The sequence below is a fragment of the Xenopus tropicalis genome, chromosome 6, assembly GCF_000004195.4.
Source record: "Xenopus tropicalis strain Nigerian chromosome 6, UCB_Xtro_10.0, whole genome shotgun sequence".
Taxonomy (NCBI): domain Eukaryota; kingdom Metazoa; phylum Chordata; class Amphibia; order Anura; family Pipidae; genus Xenopus; species Xenopus tropicalis.
The window spans coordinates 50,431,198-50,451,827 of NC_030682.2; the positions used below are offsets into that span (position 1 = coordinate 50,431,198).

At 38.9% G+C, this 20,630-nt stretch overlaps 1 protein-coding gene across 3 annotated transcripts; it reads right to left on the reverse strand.

Moving 5' to 3' along the window:
* Nucleotides 1–1,043: 1,043 nt before the first annotated feature.
* Nucleotides 1,044–18,631, reverse strand: LOC100487054 (cytochrome P450 3A29). 3 transcript variants are annotated; one of them, XM_002937847.5, is made up of 13 exons: nucleotides 18,456–18,631; nucleotides 17,450–17,543; nucleotides 16,291–16,343; nucleotides 10,935–11,034; nucleotides 10,543–10,656; nucleotides 9,216–9,304; nucleotides 8,493–8,641; nucleotides 7,201–7,328; nucleotides 6,298–6,385; nucleotides 5,436–5,596; nucleotides 4,978–5,204; nucleotides 3,828–3,990; nucleotides 1,044–1,515 (listed from the first exon to the last, which is right to left on the reverse strand). In XM_002937847.5, exons 1-13 carry the CDS (start codon nucleotides 18,524–18,526, stop codon nucleotides 1,420–1,422), a joined length of 1,533 nt encoding a protein of 510 aa, XP_002937893.2. In that variant the 5' UTR covers nucleotides 18,527–18,631; the 3' UTR covers nucleotides 1,044–1,419. The 3 variants fall into 3 exon arrangements, with proteins under 3 accessions (XP_002937893.2, XP_004915428.1, XP_031759506.1); XM_004915371.4 differs by lacking the exon at nucleotides 18,456–18,631 and adding an exon at nucleotides 11,559–11,617 and having other exon boundaries at nucleotides 1,055–1,515; nucleotides 17,450–17,484; XM_031903646.1 differs by lacking the exon at nucleotides 18,456–18,631 and adding an exon at nucleotides 11,478–11,617 and having other exon boundaries at nucleotides 1,055–1,515; nucleotides 17,450–17,484.
* Nucleotides 18,632–20,630: the final 1,999 nt, after the last annotated feature.

Consider the following 20,630-nt stretch of genomic DNA (forward strand, 5'->3'; position numbering starts at 1 on the left):
GGCCTGTTAGGCCTGCTGCACTCCTAAGCCACCTAAGCTGCCCCTGACTGAGCATCCTGAATAACACACATTTAAGTAAAAGTAGGGACCTGTTATCCAGAATGCTTGGGACCTGGGGTTTTCCAGAAAATGTGTCTTTCTGAAATTTGTATCCCCATAACTTAAGTATACAAGATCGGTTCCATTTACAATGTAATATATTTTTATTTTAGTTACTCTTGGGGGCTGATTTACTAATCCACGAATTCGAATGGGAAAAATTCGGATTGGAACCGAACATTTCGCGACTTTTTCGTATTTTTATTTATTTTTTCGTCGCCGTTACGACTTTATCGTAAATTGTTGCAACTTTTTCGTAGCTGTTACGACTTGCGCGAAAAGTCGCAACTTTTTCGTAGCTGTTACGATTTGCTCGTATATTGTCGCAACTTTTTCGTATTGAGCGCTCGTAAACAGCGGGCAAAACTTTCAGACTTTGCATGATTTTGGAGCCTCCCATAGGACTCAATGGCACTCTGCAGCTCCAACCTGGCCCAAGGAAAGTCTCCCATAGGGCTCAATGGCACTCTGCAGCTCCAACCCGGCCCAAGGAAAGTCTCCCATAGGGCTCAATGGCACTCTGCAGCTCCAACCCGGCCCAAGGAAAGTCTCCCATAGGGTTCAATGGCACTCTGCAGCTCCAACCCGGCCCAAGGAAAGTCTCCCATAGGGCTCAATGGCACTCTGCAGCTCCAACCCGGCCCAAGGAAAGTCTCCCATAGGGCTCAATGGCACTCTGCAGCTCCAACCTGGCCCAAGAAAAATCACGACACTGAAGCTTGAATGAATCCGAAACTTTCGTACTCGGCGCGAAGGCTACGAAAAAGTCGCGACAATTCGCGCAAGTCGTAACGGCTACAAAAAAGTCGCGTCAATTTACGAAAAAATCGGAAAATACCGATCATTACGAAAAAACGCATTCGGACGCCTTCGGACCGTTCGTGGATTAGTAAATCAGCCCCTTGGTGTATGTTTGTTAAGAATTAGAGAAGAGAGAGAACGAGTTTGATGCACATTTTTTTATTTTACAAACTGTAATATTTTCACAACACCAGATCTGAAAGCAAAAGTGTATGCTGGGAGTTATAGTACTTTGACATCTGGGGAACTGAACTGAAGCCTCTGTATAACTGCTAATTACAATCACTGGAATATGAAGGAGAAGCTTCAATATGTTTTAGGCCTTTTATGGTTTGGTACATTCTTATATTGTCAGTAATCATAATAATATATTCCACCAAAAAGCACTTTACTCAGTTTCACCATCGGGTTACTTTATTTTGAGCATGGTTTTAGAAATAAATGCAAAAAAAATATGTGATCCCTATTTACCCATTTCAACCATTACATCTAAAAGAATGAATGTGGTTGCTCCTTTCTCTATTCTTCCACTGTCTGTCCTGCTTTAGGAATGAGGTTCAGAATAATAGGTTTTGTGGGCTTTAGGTATCCATCGGTACAAATTTTCAGTGGAACCTAAAAAAATAAACAAAAAAACATTCATTACATTAGACCAATGTAGATAACAAGTTGTCTAATTCCAGGCAGTGTCATTCTGTGGCTACTAAAGCAAATAAAGTGCTGTCTTGTATAAAAAAGGGCATTGACTCAAGGGATGAGAACATAATTTTGCCCCTTTATAGGTCCCTGGTAAGGCCTCACCTTGAGTATGCAGTGCAGTTTTGGGCTCCAGTCCTTAAGAAGGATATTAATGAGCTGGAGAGAGTGCAGAGACTGCAACTAAACTGGTAAAGGGGATGGAAGACTTAAACTATGATGTTAGACTGTCGAGGTTGGGATTGTTTTCTCTGGAAAAGAGGCTCTTGCGAGGGGACATGATTACTCTGTACAAGTACATTAGAGGGGATTATAGGTAGATAGAGGATGTTCATTTTCCCCATAAAAAGGATCAACACACCAGAGGTCACTCCTTTAAATTAGAGGAACTTTCATTTGAAGCAGCGCTGGTGGTTTTTCACAGTGCACAGTGAGGGCAGTGAGGTTGTGGAATGCCCTTTCTAGTGATGTGGTGATGATAGATTCTGTTAATGCCTTTAAAGGAACAGTAACACTAAAAAATGAAAGAGCTTTAAAGCAATAAAAATATAACGCACTGTTGCCCTGCACTGGTAAAACTGGGGTGTTTGCTACAGTAACACTACTATAATTTATATAATAAGCTGCTGTGTAGCCACGGGGGCAGCCATTCAAGCTGGAAAAAAGGAGAAAAGGCACAGGTTACATAGCAGATAACAGATAAGTTCTGTAGAATACAATAGTGTTTTATCTGTTATCTGCTATGTGCCTGTGCCTTTTCTCCTTTGAATGGCTGCCTCCATGGCTACATAGCAGCTTATTTATATAAATTATAGTAGACTTTCTGAAATAAACACACAACTTTTACCAGAGCAGGGCAGCAGCACATTATATTTTAGTTACTTTAAAACACTTTAATTTTTTGGTGTTACTGTTCCTTTAAGAGGGGCCTGGATGAGTTCTTGAACAAGCATAGTATCCAAGGCTATTGTGATACTAATATCTACAGTTAGTATTAGTGGTTGTATATATATAGTTTATGTATGTGAGTGTAAAGATTGGTAAGTATAGGTTGTGTGTGCTGGGTTTACTTGGAAGTGTTGAACTTGATGGACTCTAGTCTTTTTTCAACCCTATGTAACTATGTAACAAATTCATTAAGCATAGCAATCCAAACCTGCTTTTCAACCAGAAGAGGAAACCTATGAGGTTTAAAAGAACAGTAACACCAAAAAAATGTGTTTTCAAGTAATTAAAATACAATGTACTGTTGTCCTGCACTAGAACAATTGGGCCCTTTGCTTCAGAAACTTTACTATAGTCTGAAGCAAACACTTCAGTTCTGCCACTGCCGTGCAACAGTATATTATATTGTCATTTTTTTAAACCACTTTTTTGATGTTACTGTTCCTTTAAAAACCTCTGAATTATTTTTACTTTGCTAAACAATACCTGTCCTACTTTTTCATGTAGAAGTTTAGATATCCACTATAAAATGGACAGGAGTCTGCATATACTAAAATCATTGTGTCTTCCGGTGCCTATAGAGAACCTGAGCAGACTGACAGCCAAAAAATTTGCCTTTGATAACCATGGCAAGCTCATTTGCCTCTAGCTGAATATCCGATAGCATTAATTAAAGCTAACATAGGACAACAACAGATATTTTCGGTTAACTTAAATCTACCTCTGGTGATATTCCATAAACCCAGAAAACATTTTATGTATGATAAATGCTTGTGTCAACTTATAAATTATAATTTGTAGATATCCCAAGGTACCTGCATAAGTACCAATTTTACCAATAGCTTTAAGTCTGTGATTCTCATAGCTTTTGGTATGTTGGTTTCAGGCCAGACCTGGAATTCAAAATAGGCCCTGTCATTTCAAGCACACAGAGGCACAAACAGCCCCCCACTAGCCCACTAAAAAGTGACTGCCTATGGCATCTTACAGCAGCTCCTCTGGCATTTGCCAGAATCCCAATGGCCAGTCCAGGCCTGGTTCGTTTCCATGGAAAGCTATTTGGCCAGTTAAACTTTGGTGCAATCAGAGATGACAACTGACAAAAAACACCCTGCCATTTTGCATGCCTATAACAGAAATGCTTAATTGCACTAGGAGAATTTATACTCTTGCATGAGGATTTATACTTTTACAACTGGATGGATACAAAATGGATGTATGCTGCCCTGTGATGTTTGTATGAAATGCAGCACAGTGGGTGTGTCTCAAAGTTGGTTGCTACTTACTGGAGTGTCTTTGCATGTCTCAAATCTGAAATTCTGCAACAAGATGGTAAGAACCAGTTTCATATTAACTAAGGCAAATCTCATTCCTATGCAGTTTCTAGGACCGACTCCAAAAGGCAGAAAGTTGTATGGGTCCTGGTTCTTTTGATTCTCTTTACTGAATCTAAAAATACAGAAAGAAACATGACACACAGCTTAATTCCCCTCTTACAGTAGCACAAGCAATGTGGGAATATTTGCCCAAAAAGTTGTATGCAATAAAGGCATTTTAAAGCATAATATAAGTGGTGCTGTTCTGGATTCTGCTTACTTGGATGTGCTGATGGAAAGTGGTCATTGGGGAACCTGTACTATTTCTCTGGAACTGAGGCAAGGATCTGTGCTGACTACTACTTTGCTAAAATAGATATGTAGTACCCCAGCACTGGTAAATCATTTCTGCCCTGGGTTTGCTCACCAAAAGTTTGAATTTGTAGCAATACCCTTCAATAATTTTGTTTAAGGACCCCTCGCTACAGCTGAATGTTCATTTAATGGTGTCTCTGGCATAACAAACTGCTAAGTGTGACAGAAACTTAAAACCATGGAAGGTTTTCTTCAAGATTCATTATTGCATTATTGTTTTCTAATACTGTGTTACAGTAGAACAGTCAGGCCCGGATTTGGCCACAAAGGCCCGGGCCTAGGGCGGCACAAATTTAGGGACGGCGGTGAATGCGGTTGGCCTTGGGACGCCCATCTGGCGCTGCCCATACAGAGCAGTGGGGACCTCACCCTACTGCTCCTTATGTAAGTTTACATGTCTGGGGGGGGGGGGGGTAGTAGGCGACAAACGGGGCGGCCTCAGGGCACCTGGAAAACAAATCCGGTGCTAACAACAGTGTCTTGGGGTTTGGTCAAGACTAAGCCATCAGTGGTGGCAGAGCTTCTAAATGTATTTATATTCTGTAGAAACAGAGAATGTAAACCCAAGTCTAACATGCCTTTCTCTTTTTTAGGCACAATCAAGCAAAGATTGTCGGAGGCCACTTTGTGTGTTTCAGATATAAAAATATTTTTTAGATGGTAGTGCCCCTTTAATAATCAGTTGTTACCATTATTATTTAATTTATTACTGAGGGTGCCCATATATATTGCTCATTTATGATACCTTTCTGGTTGGAATTCTTCTGGTTCTGGCCAGATCTCGGGATTCAGGTGCAAAACAAATAGCGGTACCACAATTACAACTCCAGCTGGGATAGTTACTCCATTAATTTCCATTGTCTTCTTACACACTCTGTCAATTCGTATAGCAGGAGGGAACATCCTTAAGGTCTCATTAATCACCATATCCATATATTCCATTTTCATAAGTGCATCATAGGTTGGTGGTGCCTGTAGAGAATATAGAAACTTTCTAAATACAATTAATTCAAATTTCTTAAAAACCCAAGTTACTCTTCACTATGCTTCACTAGAATACATCTTCTAGGCAAAAGAAGCACCATGCAAGGCTATATTAGACCTAAATATCAATCAAAATAAGACTCCTGCATGAGGAGAGAATGAATATTTCATGATAGTTCCCCTTTAAGTCAGTTTCCAAACTGATTGAGGACTCTTCACCTTGTTGGGCAGTAAAGCATCAATCTCTTCCTCAAGTTTTCTCTGTACATCCGGGTGCGTTGCTATGTTATATGCCAGGAACATGAGGGTTGTGCTTGTAGTTTCATATCCAGCCATTATGAAGATAAGTGACTGTGCGAGAATCTCAGTGTCTGACAACTCTGCAGGTGCATAAACATGGGAACATCTGAATAGACTATTCACACATATTTAATCTGTATATATATATATATATGTTTATAATAAACTGCAGCTTGTTTATTACATGAGAGCAAATAAATGATTACAGGAGGTGCTCAAACTAAAACATCCAAAAACAGCAGCTTAAAGGTGTCTAATATCCATTCCCAAATGCTTGTTTTTTTTACATGGATGAATAAGACGGGTGGCATTAAGAAAATGGTAATGATGGGTCTGGCCAATATTTGTTAATACCATACTTAGTATTAGGTATGCACCGAATCCAGGATTTAGCTGGGTATTCGGCCAGGATTATGCCTTTTTAGGCAGGGTTTGGATCTGGCCGATTCCACGGTCCTGGCTGAACCGAATCTGAATTAGCATATGCTAATAAGGATTTGGAAGGGTTAAATGTCCATGTGAACACAGAAGCGCGCATGAACCAAATTCCAAGAGAAGATCTCTTAAAGTCAAGAGTATTTTTTGTTTTGTTTTATAGGAACAGACCAGAAAATGTAAAAAATAGGTATAGCCTCCTCCAGCAGTACTGTTTGCTTTGTAAAACTAATGACTAATAACACTAACCTAGTATAGCACTCATTAAGGCCCCTATCAGCAAAGAGAACAAACAATATTATCACCATTTGCAATTTGAACTGTACTTTGGACTGTAATTTATTACCTTTATATCCATGTTTTTCCTCTTCTGGTACTGACTCGCCTTCATTGCTTTGTGCATCAACCATAAGCTGAAGTAAATCCACTCTATCCTGTAAAAAATCAATGAAGAAGCATATACGAGTTAAAGAAATACAATTATAAATGATTTCTCAGTCATAATAAAAATTACATTTACATTGTGTCTAAAATACACATAATTTGTGTATTTTCACCTATAATAACCGATCAACATGAATTATTTACTGGTTAACTGTTTAAAGGTAAATATCCTATTGGTTGCTAGGGGAGCTGCCTTGGGCAAATATAGATACTTTTATTACATATGGGGGTTTCTTTTTTTATATACACGTAAGGGATCTGCTATCTGAAACCTGTTACCAGAAAGCTCCAAATTATGGGAAGGCTATCTCTCATAGACTCCATTTAAATCAAATAATTCAATGGTTTCCTTTTTCACTGTAATAATAAGACAGTATATTGTACTTGATCCTAACTAAGATTTAATTAATCTTTATTGGAGGGACGGCAATCCTATAGGGGTTATTTAATGTTTAAATGCCTTTTTAGTAGACATAAAGTAGGGAGATCCAAATTATGGAAAGATCAATTATCCAGAAAGCCCCAGGTCCCAAACACTCTCCATAATCAAGAAGTAAGCAGGACAATATGGAAGTCACATTTGTAAGTAAATACAGCATATATGGCTGTATTTATAAGGGGAGTGCTGAAATATAAATATCATTGTGCACACCGCAGAATGTTTTCTTCTTTGTCTGACTGAGGTTGGATAGAAGGCAATTTACCAAATATTGTAAAGCAGTATGCTTCCTGTACTAAGCGGGCCCTAAGCAAATGCCCTGCCAATCCTAAAACTAGCCTTAAATATACAGTTGTTAGATTATACCTCATGAGTGCCCTTTTGCCTTTTTTTCTTGATACTTGCAACTGCATCCTTGAAAAAGTTTAGGATTTTCAAAGAAAGAAAGCAGAAGTTCATTTTGTCCAAAAGTGGAACAAGGAATGGACATAAAACTGAAAGTAAAATGGAAAAGAAAGTTAGTGCAAAACTGATCGGAAAGATGTTAAAAGTCATCAGCACAGGCCACTGTATTATCAACAAGTAGTGAGGGACAAGTCTGTGACTGTAAGGAATGTGGGATGAAGTTGCATTGGTTGCACTGGTTTTTGCTGTTGGATCAGGACACAGAGATATTTGGTTTTATTTATTAATTAATTATTAGTATTATAATTTATTATGATTCATTATTATTTATTTTAATTAAAATATGTTGCAGTTAATAAATCCGTCAAATAAACTTTTAGGCTAATGTCCCACAGGGTGATTAATTGCCAGTGATAAATCTCTGCTACCGCCAGTGGAAAGGCCTACGCCTCGCTTCTGTTTTCTGAAGTTTCCTCCTCCAAAGCGATACATAGGCCTTTCCTCTGGTGATTCCCTTTATTGCAGGTGGAAAGGCTTTGCAGGGAGATTAGTCGCTTGCCGTAGCAGAGATTTATTGCGGGAGACTGATGACCCCGTGGGACATTAGCCTTAAAGAAGAAGGAAAGGTAAAAATTATCAGACAGGTCAATGTAAATACAGCCATAAGCACTTACAGTTATGCTGCACTCTATGAAAAGAAATTGTAATATTACTGTAAATATGATGTTCCAGTGTCTGACTTCCTCTCTCAGAAACATCCTTAATTCCCCTATCCAGAGTCTGTGCAGTTCTCTCCTCTATCCTGCTCCCCCCTCCCACTAGAATGCTAAGAACTCCCTCCCTCCTCCCTTAGGAATGTGTGATCTCAGCTATAACAGCTTGACTGCAGGCAAGAAGCTACTTAAAATGGCAGCAGCCGTCTGTTTACTCAGGTATGGTAATGGTTTCTGCAGAATAAATATATTGTTCTAGGTGGCACTAATGTAGCAAATCTATTGGCAGTAAAATGCCAAAATGACTTTCCTTCTCCTTTAAGGCGGAGTCCTGCAAATGGAGTGGACATTACTGAATTAGCAGACACATGGCCACACCTTAAAGGTATGCCATATATTAGATGCCATAAGGCAGTGGCTTAGTTTTCCATCTTAGTACCCCTTATACTTTATACACATGTATCTTTTATTTTCTTCTTTGGTCTGTACATTTAATTCTGAAAGGTTAATATATAGTAGGAAAAAAATAATAAAACTCACTTGCAATCAGAAACAGGGGATTAAAAAAAGAGAATTTGAAGAGATTCCTGGCGTTGGTGACAAATGGATCATTGGGGTTATTCATGGAATCCACATTGACGCTAAATGATGTGCTTAGAACAATATCCATGCTGTAACTTCCAAATATACTGCACAAATTCAAAACATTAATAGTAAACAGTTTTTGCAGTCATACATTTTATAATAAGCTGTTAAATTTGTTTATTTCAAGATGCTCAGTTAAGGGCTCAGTTATGGGCTAATGCTGGGTGGCTCAGGAGTGTAGAAGGCTGAGTAACTCCTGAGCAAAGCCTGAGAAACAGGTTATCTTCTTTTGGAGGGGGCAAGACTAAAACAAATTTCATAGCTATGCTACTGTGCTCAGTTGATATGATACTCAGTCCATGGAAATGTATTTGTGCAACTCACTAGCAGAAACCAGAGGGTATATATACAATACCAACTTCCAAGAGGTCAAAGTCTTATATCCCTCTGTGGCTGCAGAAAACCCTGGGTGGGGCTTGCATACACAGACAGTTTCTTTTGATGTGGCACACACATAAAGCTATTTCTCATGCAGTAAGTGAAACAAAGTATCTGCGTTTCCTTTTTTCAGTTGGCACAGAAATATTCATACTTTTTCTATTAGGTGGATCATTAGAGTATGTACTAAGAACATTATTAGGAATAAATGACCCACAGCAGGGGGTTACTGACACTTACTGCTTCATGTCTAGTGGCTCCTTGTTATCGATTTTCTTGTGGATATTCTTCACCAACAGCTCTCCATAGTGTTTCATCAGAGGAAACATCTGAAAATGGGCATATTTTAAGTTAAAAAATATTAAAGCAATTAAAGATTTTATATGCAGATGGAAATATTGGATAATGTCAGTTTTATTTTTAAAGGTGTTGAAGCTGAGATCTGGAAATTAGTTAGGGATTATATCAGACTGTGGACCTACTGTCAGTCCCTGATTTATGGCGAGGCCACAAAGGCCCGTGCCTAGGGCGGCACAAATTTATGAGCGGCATGCCTCCCAAGCCATGCTGAAATTTTGCTCACATAAGGAGCGAATAGGGGCAGCCTCAGGGCGCCCCAACTACAAATCTGGCGCTGCCTACTGTACAGCAAATGTAACAAAAATGTACAGTTTTTTTTTAAACTTGCTTCTCAGAACAATTTTTCCCCCACCCCAGTTGCTAGTTTGAAGACTTATGTATGAAGTACAAACTAAAGTAGTGGCCTTGTCTGCCCTCACGAGGAACCTCTTCTTTTTGGTTTTATAAAGAATCTATAGTATGCTTCCTAGGTTATTCATTGTACAATATTAGGGTGTATACATTAAATATACCTAGCATGTACAAATACTGACATACAGGAGGTAAAGCTGGTCCTGCATATTAGAGCATAACATTTCTGTAAAGCACTACGTAATATTGGCATTATATAGCTAGAGAACAATATTTTTTTTTAAATTCTAACTACACTGAGTTTATGGTCTATGTCAAGTATCTTGTAGTTGTATCTTGTTAGTTTTCACTATTCCACCCTAATATAAAGTGTGAAGAGGAAGCACATTGTTCAGTGACTAAAAAAAGGCAGAAGACCTCTTGGGAAGGCACACTACTGCTGCTTAGAATTACCATCATTTATTTGCATAGCAATGACAATGCATTACAGAGATTTTTTTCTTTACCATTTATTCTGCCCCTGTGGAACTGGCACCCTAAATTTTCTATCTCAAACACAATATGGTTAGTACTTTGAAAGGCAAATTAACCTGCCATATTTACTGTTCAGTAGAGTCTTTGGAGTAAACTCATACAAACTATACAAACTCCATTTGTTTTGTTTGGTCTCTGAGACATGTGGATACTGTATAGGATCTATCCATGTATTCCAAAATGGTCCCCCAGCCCAATAGCAGTTGATGCACAAAGAGGACTTAGAGGTTAGCTAGCTGCCTCTCTTTTTTAACTGATGGGTATTTACCAAATGTGCATCATTCAAATAATCCATTCCTGAACCTGATTATAAAAGTCTTACCTGTTTTAATTTTCCACTTGTGAAAGTAGGTGAAAGCACTGTCCGGATTCTCTTCCACTGCTCATCTTTGGAAACAAGGACAGAAGACTTCAAGGGCCCAGTCAAACCTAAATCCTATGTAACATGGAAAAGCAATGGCAGTGGTGTTATAGGGATTTATTTTTGATGAAGAAAATTAACTGACAAGGCAGCTGCAGAGATCTCAGTGAAAATATAAATTAACATCCTGTTTAAAAGTCAAACCTAGCACATTATTAACAAATTCACTATTAACAAATGAATTGCCGGTGTTTGTTAAATTTATTCTGTCAAGGAACCTGGAAACACACACATATATATTCTAATAAAGTCAAAGGCCCTGACACCATTCTGTATCATAAGATGAAACTTACCCTTCTGTTGGTAAAGTTGCTGTAACACTCCTTGATCATGATACTTTTAATTATCACAGGATCCACTATAGCAAGTAAAGGCTTCTGCCCTTCATAAATCCTGAAGAAAATAAAAAGAGACAATAAAAAGATTCCAATAATCAAAACTCCAATGAACTGTAGAAGATGGTCCAGTGCAAAATACAGCAGCACAAAGTATATTTATGGTAATGTCTTGATAAATGTCGATGTAAAATTAAGGAAAAGATTCACTCTGCTAAGGAGAAATCTATATGTTTTCTTCAGTCTCAGTCTCAGTGCTCTCTGCTGTGCCATTCTGCAGGTGTCTTTGTTCTCTAATGCATTTGAGCATCCCTCCCAGCTCATCTCTCCTACCTTTCACTCCACAAAGGCCTTATGTCCTCACCTCTATTCTGACTTATCAAAATGTCCTGTAAATGTTTCAGTATGTCAGGCTCTCAGATTTAGGAATTTACTTGCTCACTCACTGAGACACACATATTATATGCAATGAACTTTGCCCACATTTCTTGCCTCACTCACTCAAACTGTATGTTTATATTGTAGAAGCTACTGAGACGCTTCATGGGGTCCAAACCCGGAACTAGGCACTCAGGAACTTACTGAGACGCTTAGACTTTCACCGGTAATGGCTCCCCCAGGCACTCAGAAAATTCAGTAACCTGATGGATAAAAAGAAAAGACATATTATTATTATCCTGTATTGAGACAGTGCTGACATGTTTACACAGCACTTTAAATAAGCTGTTTATCGGTCGCATTCGTCCCTGCCCCAGTGGAACGTACAATCTAAGTTCCCTATCACATTCACACAATTATCCTGCCTGTAATTTCATGGGAGTTGGAGGAAACCCATGCAAATTAAGGGAAATTAAGGGAAAACATATAAATGCTCTATAAATGCTCTGTAGAGAGTTTCCAGGTACATATTTATATATAAGATGCCATTTAAATATTGCTGGCATGTATTCTAGCCTTGTTTAAATTTCAGCCTTCCTGTTCCATTTTATGCTTTTTAAACACATTTTATGCTCTTCATGCTCTTTTAACACACTCTGTGACAAACTACTTGAGCAGTGTCATCTACTTTGGCTGTGCCACATTCATTTTTATTTACTGGATTGCTTCCCACAAAAGTAATATTTCACAGGTTTAGTTACAACATTGCACACTGTAGATATAATTACAGGTATAAAATATTTTTAGGCAAGAAAAGGAGTGTGTAAAAACAAAAATATTTTTCATTGTAAGTGTGTGTATTGTCCATCACAATGAGAGCTTCCGTACGTTATGTATGGATGGTGTTATGGGAGGGTATGTGCATTCTATTCCACGAAAACCTTGAAAAAGTGCATAAATGAATTTGTTAGCATAAACAAAATTCAGATGGTAGAGTGTCATTTTTTACTGGACTGTTTTCTACTTTGGCAGTAACCGTGAAGAACACCAAAGTAGTAAAAAATAAAAAACTGCATGTTGACTTCAGAATGACTTTAATATAGGATATATACAGCTATTCAAGTACCAGCCAGACTATGGGAGATAACAGGTAAGCTGTAGTATACAATGTATCATATACAGTGCAGGCCCAGACTGCCAATCTGTGGATTTTGTCAAATGCCGGAGGGACTGCTGTAAGATCCCCCAACTATTAGGCTCTTTGGGTAACTGAAATGCCAGGGCCTAAATTGAATCCCAGTCCAGGCCTGAAGCAGTGATAAGCAAGAGTCAAAATGTCATTTATGGCTTTCTTACATACCTACTGCATGAACATGTTTCTTATATAAAACTGTAAGTGCCAAGACAAATTTTATTTTTAGCTGCTGAGCAAAGATATAACATTTAACTATAAAGACACTGTTTTCAAGACCCAGGAGTGATTCCTCCAGTGATCTCCTACTTGGCCCATGTGGTTGCATGTTAGGGTCCAGTTTCACCTACATATTCAGAGTGTGTAAAACCATAATACTATGTATAATAATCTGTGCACTTCTGTAGTAATTGATTACTTGAGAGAGGGTGGGGTAATCCCACATACCCAAAATGTTATTTCTTTGATGTCTGTTATAAATCTTCTTTAGCAATGTGGGAGTCAATGTACTCATTATATCTGCAGTCTATTGATTTAGAAAGTGATCAGTGTTCTCTGGTGATTAAAGGATTTTATAAATTGTGTTATATTGGCAATTTTATTATCATAATGAAATTAGTAACTAAAAACCTCAGTTTCTGAAAACATATGCCCTTGCACAGACTAAATTATTTACAAAACATAGGGGCACTGATACTTGCGTAGTATATTTTACAGATGTGCATGTCTATGTTTGCCAAGCATTGCACCTGTGCCAATTTCCCTTTGAATATTCCCTGGATTATTAACAGTGCCAATGTTGCACTGATTGCACCATTCCAGGTCTTCCCCTACTTAACTTAATGTCCCTTTTCAAAGCTGCTTAATGTTTTGGCACTATTACTGACCTGCCACATCCATCTCAATATAACATCCATTCGTACTTCACACAACATACTACTCAACTCCTTAAGGGCAACGTCTTACAATCAGGTGCAAAGTCACACCCTAGTAAGGAGCGTAACACTGTAATTCCCTCATTTTTAACATATATCCCTGCAATTTCAAACTATAACTATATCCCAGTGTAGGAGAAGGAAACCCTAATTTACTGGATGCCAAAAATTTTAGGCACTTCCTAATGAAATAAATTGTTAACCTTTGCATATGGATAAAAAATACACTAAACCAGGGAACTTTCTAAAGCCGGGTCACACCACAATCATTACTGTGTCTATCCTTTCTGTCCCTCTCTAGACTTGGACTTGCACTTTTGCAGTCTGGTAACATCATTTCCAACACTACTGCACATGCACTAACTGCAGGACGCTACCCCCAGTGAATTAGGGTTTCCTTTTACATGTCATGCCCACCCCCTTATGGCCACATTGCACTGGCACTCTGAACTTCCCCTTTTCACTCAGTTATACTTTTCTATGGTCTTCAAGGATCATAACATTCATTAGGGTTGATTCACTAAAGTGTGATAACGCTTACTGCATGCTTTTTTGCGTTAAAATTGACACGAAAAAAACGCACAATTCGCTAAAGTATTATCACATGCGTTAAGTCGCATAGAGCGTGCATTAAATAGCGCGCAACCAAATGCGTTAATTTTACCGCATTGCGTTAATTCACGCGCAGAAATAATACAAACACACGATTCACAAACACTTAGACGCGCTAAATATCGCATTAGTCTATGCGAAAATTAACACCTACTTGGGGCAGGCGGTAATTATAGAAAAGTACAGTTAATGAGCTTTTGGCAACACAATATGGACTTTGCAGTGGGATTTATTCAAGTATGTGCTGGCCCTAGAGTGATGCAGCCTCCAGTTTGCAGGGAAATGGTCATTTTAAAAAAAAAAGTAGTTTTACGAACGTAATGGTGTGTATGGCTAATATAGCGTACGCGCGATAAGTTGCTGCATTAATTAGCGTGCGTTGCATCAAATACCACATGAAAATAGTCTTCGCAACTTAAATAACGCAAACAGCAATGTGTCTAAATTAACACAAATATCCTTTTAGTGAATCGTGCATTAAGACGCGGTAAAAAAACGCATGCTACACGGAACACTCAACATTCCCCACACATGCACAGATCCGAGAGAAAGCCCAACAACCTACCCTCCCCTTTTATAAATATTTGCAGCTGCGATCAGTGTTCAGGGACCAGTTTGCCACTCTCACCCCCCAGCTCACTTCCTTAGCAGTGGAGACTACTCTACAATCTAGCAACCCAGTAAAGATTACTTCAAATCTATACCAAAGCCTACTCTCAACAGGCCCCAAACCCTTTCACTCCGCACAAATATGGTGGACTTTGCAAATACCAACACTCACCCAAGACGATTGGGAAGAGGCAACAGACACAATGTACAACTTTCTTTTATCTACCAGAGATAGGTTAATACAATATAAAACCTTTCATCACCTATATATCACACCACTAAGGTTGCACCAGATGGGCCGTACCCCAACTGATCACTGCCCAAGATGTGCAGCAAGCCCAGCTAACTTCTATCATATGATCTGGTCATGCCCTCACATCGCCAAATTCTGGTCAGCAGTAATTAAATATCTATCGGATAACTTAGCCTTCCCTACTGTGACTGCTCCTGAAATCTGCTTGCTAGGAGTCTTAGACACTATAATTGCTCAAAATAGCTCCCGGATACGCTACAGAATACTGCTGTTCTATGCAAAAAAAACTGTAGCAATGCACTGGATGGGCTCTACCCTTCCCACCGTTACAGCCTGGAAGAATCTAGTGAATGCCGTTGCCCCTCTCTATAAACTCACATATGAGAACAGGGGCGCACCCGACAAATTTGATAGAGTTTGGGGCCCTTGGTGCGACCTAGAGGGAAACTAAAGGACTCCACTCCCATTTACACTGTAAAACCCCCGGTGTCTCCCCACTCTTCTCTATCACATCGTGAACACTTCAGTTCAGTAGAATGATGAATCCAATATCCTGTAACTGCTGCCAGATTTACGCTCACACTTTGTAATGTTGTACCTACTCCTCTAATGTCTGTAACAAACCTTTAAGATAGACCTGAATAAGAAAGACCAGCACAATTTTTTATTGTAATGTTAAATGTGTTATTTACGTTTTTGTTTGTATGAAAATTAATAAAATACACCTTTAAAAAAAACAAAAAAAAACGCATGCTAAAAATAGCGCTCGTTTTATCGCACTTTAGTGAATCAACCCTATTATGTTTAGTAAACATGGAATCCCCATGTTAATATAGCTTTAAAGTAGAACCAACAAGGTGACTCAGATGGTATGATATGCACATTTGCTTTTAGTAAGGAGACCAGAGCAGAACAGAAGAGCTGAGTGGGTAGAGGGAAGGAAAGCTGTATATAGGCAGATAAGAACAGCAAAGCAAGGCTGAAATTGTAAGTACTGTCAGTAACACCTTCACAGAAGCAAATGAAAAGAAATCAAGCAGAAAATGACAATATATTTATTTTTTTCTGTATAAAAAGGTTATTTCGTACATTCTGTTGGTATGTCTTTGTATGTATAAACATGCATTTGGTTTGTACACATTGTACAATAATCCTATATGCCACATAGCTGAAACCAGTTTATTAAAAAGCATAATATAAACCATACCATAGAGCCCTTGAGTAGAGGTCCTAAACATCCCCTGATGGGCCTTTTATATCCACCTGGACTTCTATTTCAACATATTTGCTCTATAAAATAGCACTAACATTATTAGGGACAGGCAATAAACTCACCCCCAAACTTTTCCATATTTCTTGAAGCACTCCATATCAAATTCCATAAGCCCCTGAAAAAAGACAGTTGTTTGGAATCAAGTAACGTTTATACACAGATCAGTTATCCATAGACAGCTTTGCTCCATAATGAAGTAAAAAAAGCTCTCCCTTCCTAGATTAACTGTAGCCTGCACCTACAGCCATGTGTCAGTTCAGCCTGCTTTGAATTGCACATAGATATGTTGGCTGATGAATCACCTTGTTTGACATGGCCCTATGTGTGACTTTCCAATGTTAGCTGTATTTTTCTATCTGGGAGTAAGGCCGGCTCGGCACACCAGAACCTTGGCTGATTGTTCTCAACAACCTTTTACTTTTAGTCACTCTCCCCTGACAATGTGACACTATACCTATAAGGCAGCTGACAAGAAACAAAGAAAGCATTTATAGCAGAGGCTCAGTTGATGGTTGTAATGAAGGCTGATGGCACCCAGGGCTCTTTTTACCTGCCTGAAAAGTACCCACAATTACCCTGCCACCTTTCACTGACTTGAATGTGTGTTTTCCAGCCTAAAGGTGGCCACACACGTGGCAATATGCGATCTTTCGTGCAACCATCGGTCGCATGAAAGATCGTCAGACACGCCACTAACCTTCAGGGCTGAAACGGCAGATAAGGAGGTAGAAACAATAGGATTTCTACCTCCTTCTGCAAATTCTTTTGACCTGGTCGACTGATCAGCAGCCTCCTGCGATACCAGTCAAATCTCCGACTTGCCATACACGCACCAAATATCGTACAAAACGAGGTTTCGTACGATATTATCGGTGCGTGTATGGCCAGCTTAACAATGCTGAGCTTTCTCCAACATTGGCACTTTCTGGCATGGCAGTGGGTGAATTAATAAAACTAGATGAAACTTGGCTCCTCAGTCAACCTATGGGTCAGAACTATGGGCCAACAATCACATCATATACAAATTTGTCAAGAAAGGACCTTATCACCAGGCTGATTGATTGGCAGTCAAATACATTCCCGGCAAAGTCTATAGGGGCTGAGATGGCTGCTATAATTGGATTATGTAGGGCCAGATTAAGTCCTTTGAGTACACAGCTATGGAGTTGTAACTATATTTAAATGTTATTTACTGTATATACACACATACAAAATACTTACTTTTCTGTTTCCAAGGAAAGTTCCAATAAATGGAATGGGGGTAGGACCCGGAATCCCATATCTTTTGAATAATCTATATGGCCATATTGCATAACTGTTGAAGATACAGCAAGGAACAAGAAACCATTAGTTCAAAAAAATGTGTATTGAAGAGCAGGCACTATAGGAGCAGTGTTCAAGGCAGATTTGTAAAGCTGAAGTAGATTTATTGAATTACCATAATCGGGGCTATCCCTACATGTTTCCTGTTCTTATAATGGCTCATAATTTCAATAAAATACTGGGAGACAATATATGGCTGTTAATTAAAAAAAGGGATTAGATGCAGCAGCATGGCTAACAGGAATCAAATTGCCCCAGTGTGGTTATTACTACAATAGTGATACAATATTGGCTATTGCTTTCCATTAATCTATTAGGTTAGAAAATGAAAGCAATAATCTGGTTGCTATGGGTGATTGCACTGGTGCTATTCAGCACCTAGTTTTATAAATCTCCCCTGATGTGATCATAGAGGCACTTACATACAGCTAAATTGGCTATTGATAAAGCTGATAATGTGCATTATAGGGGCTTAGAATGTAAGCACTGGGGCAAGGACTGACATGAGTGATGTAAAGTATTACGTAACATGTTATAGCTATATAAAGCATAATTAAAGTGTGTGTATGATTTTATGTGTGCTGACTCATGTTCATTCAGCCTCTATACAATATTTTACATGTGTTGACTGCTAATAAATACCTACTGATGGCTGGATATTCAGTTAACCCTTTGCTGTGCATGATATGTGCCACTCATATTTATAGTGGATAAAAGTGCTATATAATGTGGTGTTGCTGTTTAAAAGAAATCAATAAACCCTCTTCCTAATTTGGAAAGTAGCATGAAATTCTGGGCAGTGTTCTAGAAAGAATGGATACTGAGAATATGTTTCCAGGATCCCATAGTACCATAAAGGGCCTGGCCACAAAACCCTGGCATTTAACAAGAACAAGCCACTTACTAAGCAAGGAGAGTCAGCAGCAGGACAAGCAGAGTCCACGTTGCCATAGAGAAGTCTGGGAGGAAAGTCATGTCTGTGCTTCTTGCGTTTTTACTTTCTGCCTCACAGATAAGAATGCGACGCAGCTTCCAGGGAACCAACACTGCGGCCTCTCCCGTCCCAGGGCAGATATACCGCTTCCCAGCGATGACACACTGAGGGGGCGTGGCACCAGATACAGTATGTTTGTACATTGCCCGGATTGGTTAAAGGGAGGAGCTTACCCTAAAGGTGCAGTGACAGAAATTCATTTATGCGCCTGAAAGAACGTGTAATACTTACTGTTCGTATACATTTACAGAACCCCACGCCCCCGTATTTCTCAATCATAATAATACAGCGACCTACATGCCAAAGTCCGCACAGATATACAAGCAGCCATACAATATGCGTCTGAACTGCTATAAAGCAATATAATGCTGTAACCCTGTCTCGGCTAGGAGAGGCCTGTCCAGCTAGATTTTACAGCGTCTGTTACATTGGAGTCCAATGGTGGCCATACAAGTTCAGATTTTATTTATGCGGAATGTTCGGATATCGATCATATGTTTTAATGCCACAATCTAATAGTAATATTCAGACTGAAATTGTAGAATAAAGCCCTAAAATAATAAATCAGAGAATGTTCTGAACATGAAATAGTTGGCAGACACTAATTGTGCGAAAGTGACTTCCTGGAAATGCATTGTAGGGCCCCCAAGGATATTGGCAGATACACAATACATGCACAGATTTTATCATTATTTTCTAACCTGTCTGATCAACTAAATAACCGATCACCATGTAACGAAAAGTATCGGGAAGATAATTTGGAGCCCACACACAGTCCAAAAATCATACAAAATATGTTTTGTATAATCAGGGTCGGACTGGGCCGCTGGGATAAAAACCGGTGGTTCGTGGCCTCAGCGACCCAGACCCGATCCCTTTTACCGATCCCCCGCCCACCGGCGTCCTCCCCTGATGCATTTCACTTACACACAATACAATTTGAATCTCACTGTATCTCAGATGGAGCCTTAAGTGTGTCCATAGTGCCCTTAAGTAAGACAGTAATTTAGCAAATAAGGGAGCCAAAAAAAAATATACAATACACATAGACAAACCCGCGGTTCCCAATTCCCGATATTATTGGGCATCTGGGAGTGTTATATAAATATATATATAATTATATAAGTATGCTAATAAGCAAAAATAGATAAGTAGACATGCGGAGAAACTAGAAAATAAGGAAGTGTACAGATTTAAAGCCATAGGGGCTATTAACCATAAACTGCTCATTCTGCAGAAGAAAAGCTATATGGCAGCTTCCCATATAAAAACTATAAAATGAAATATAAAAAAACATTTCTAGGTCTTTTTGAGACTTTACTTCATGTTACCATTTAGTGTAAAGAGGAATTTAGGTTTAATAAAATTCAGGACTGAATCATGATATTGCCCATGGCATAGAATGTGGTGCAACATCTGGAGCACTATAGTATTCTCAATCTTGATATATAATGTCCTTATGTTAAAATGTCTCAGCAAGTTGTTCTTTCTCTGGGTTACCATATTTAATGTCTCCAAAATGTAGTGATATGGTGAAGGATGTTTTGTGGACAATCCAGTAGCCCCCTTCCCACACAACTAAGCAAGTGTACCTTCTGTAACACTATGGATCAGTCAGAATGTATGCACCATTTTAAATAGTAGGGGCTTAAAGTTGTGTGAGCTACTATAAAATAGTTTTTGTCCATATAGCACCAATATATTACACAGTGCTTTAAAGAGATTATACATTAGTCACATCAGTCCCTACCCCAGTGGAGCTTACAGTATAAGGTACCTATCACAATTAGGAGTCAATTAACCTCCTGTGTGTTTGCATATGGGAGTTTCCAAAGAACCCAGTGGAAACACTTGGAAAACTAGGGCAGTATTTTCTATATTGGCATCCACAGGCACATGCCTAAAGTGGCAGCTTAAGCTGGTGGCTCTCTGATAACTATACAAAAATAGGCATCTTGGGGCCATCTGCTGAAGCATAAGAACTACAACCATTGTTCTGTCTCTGACAGTTAGGTAAAGGGGCACCAGGACAAACATTAGAAATTTTATATGCTACTACTATACCATAAATGACATTAAATAAAG

Coding starts and splice junctions, on each gene's coding strand:
- LOC100487054 (XM_002937847.5), bottom strand. CDS start 18,526: ATGACTTTCCTCCCAGACTTCTCTATGGCAACGTGGACTCTGCTTGTC. Junction 16,344..17,449: donor CTTTCCTTGGAAACAGAAAA/GTAAGTATTTTG, acceptor GTCTTTTTTCAG/GGGCTTATGGAATTTGATAT. Junction 10,657..10,934: donor GCAACTTTACCAACAGAAGG/GTAAGTTTCATC, acceptor CATGTTACATAG/GATTTAGGTTTGACTGGGCC.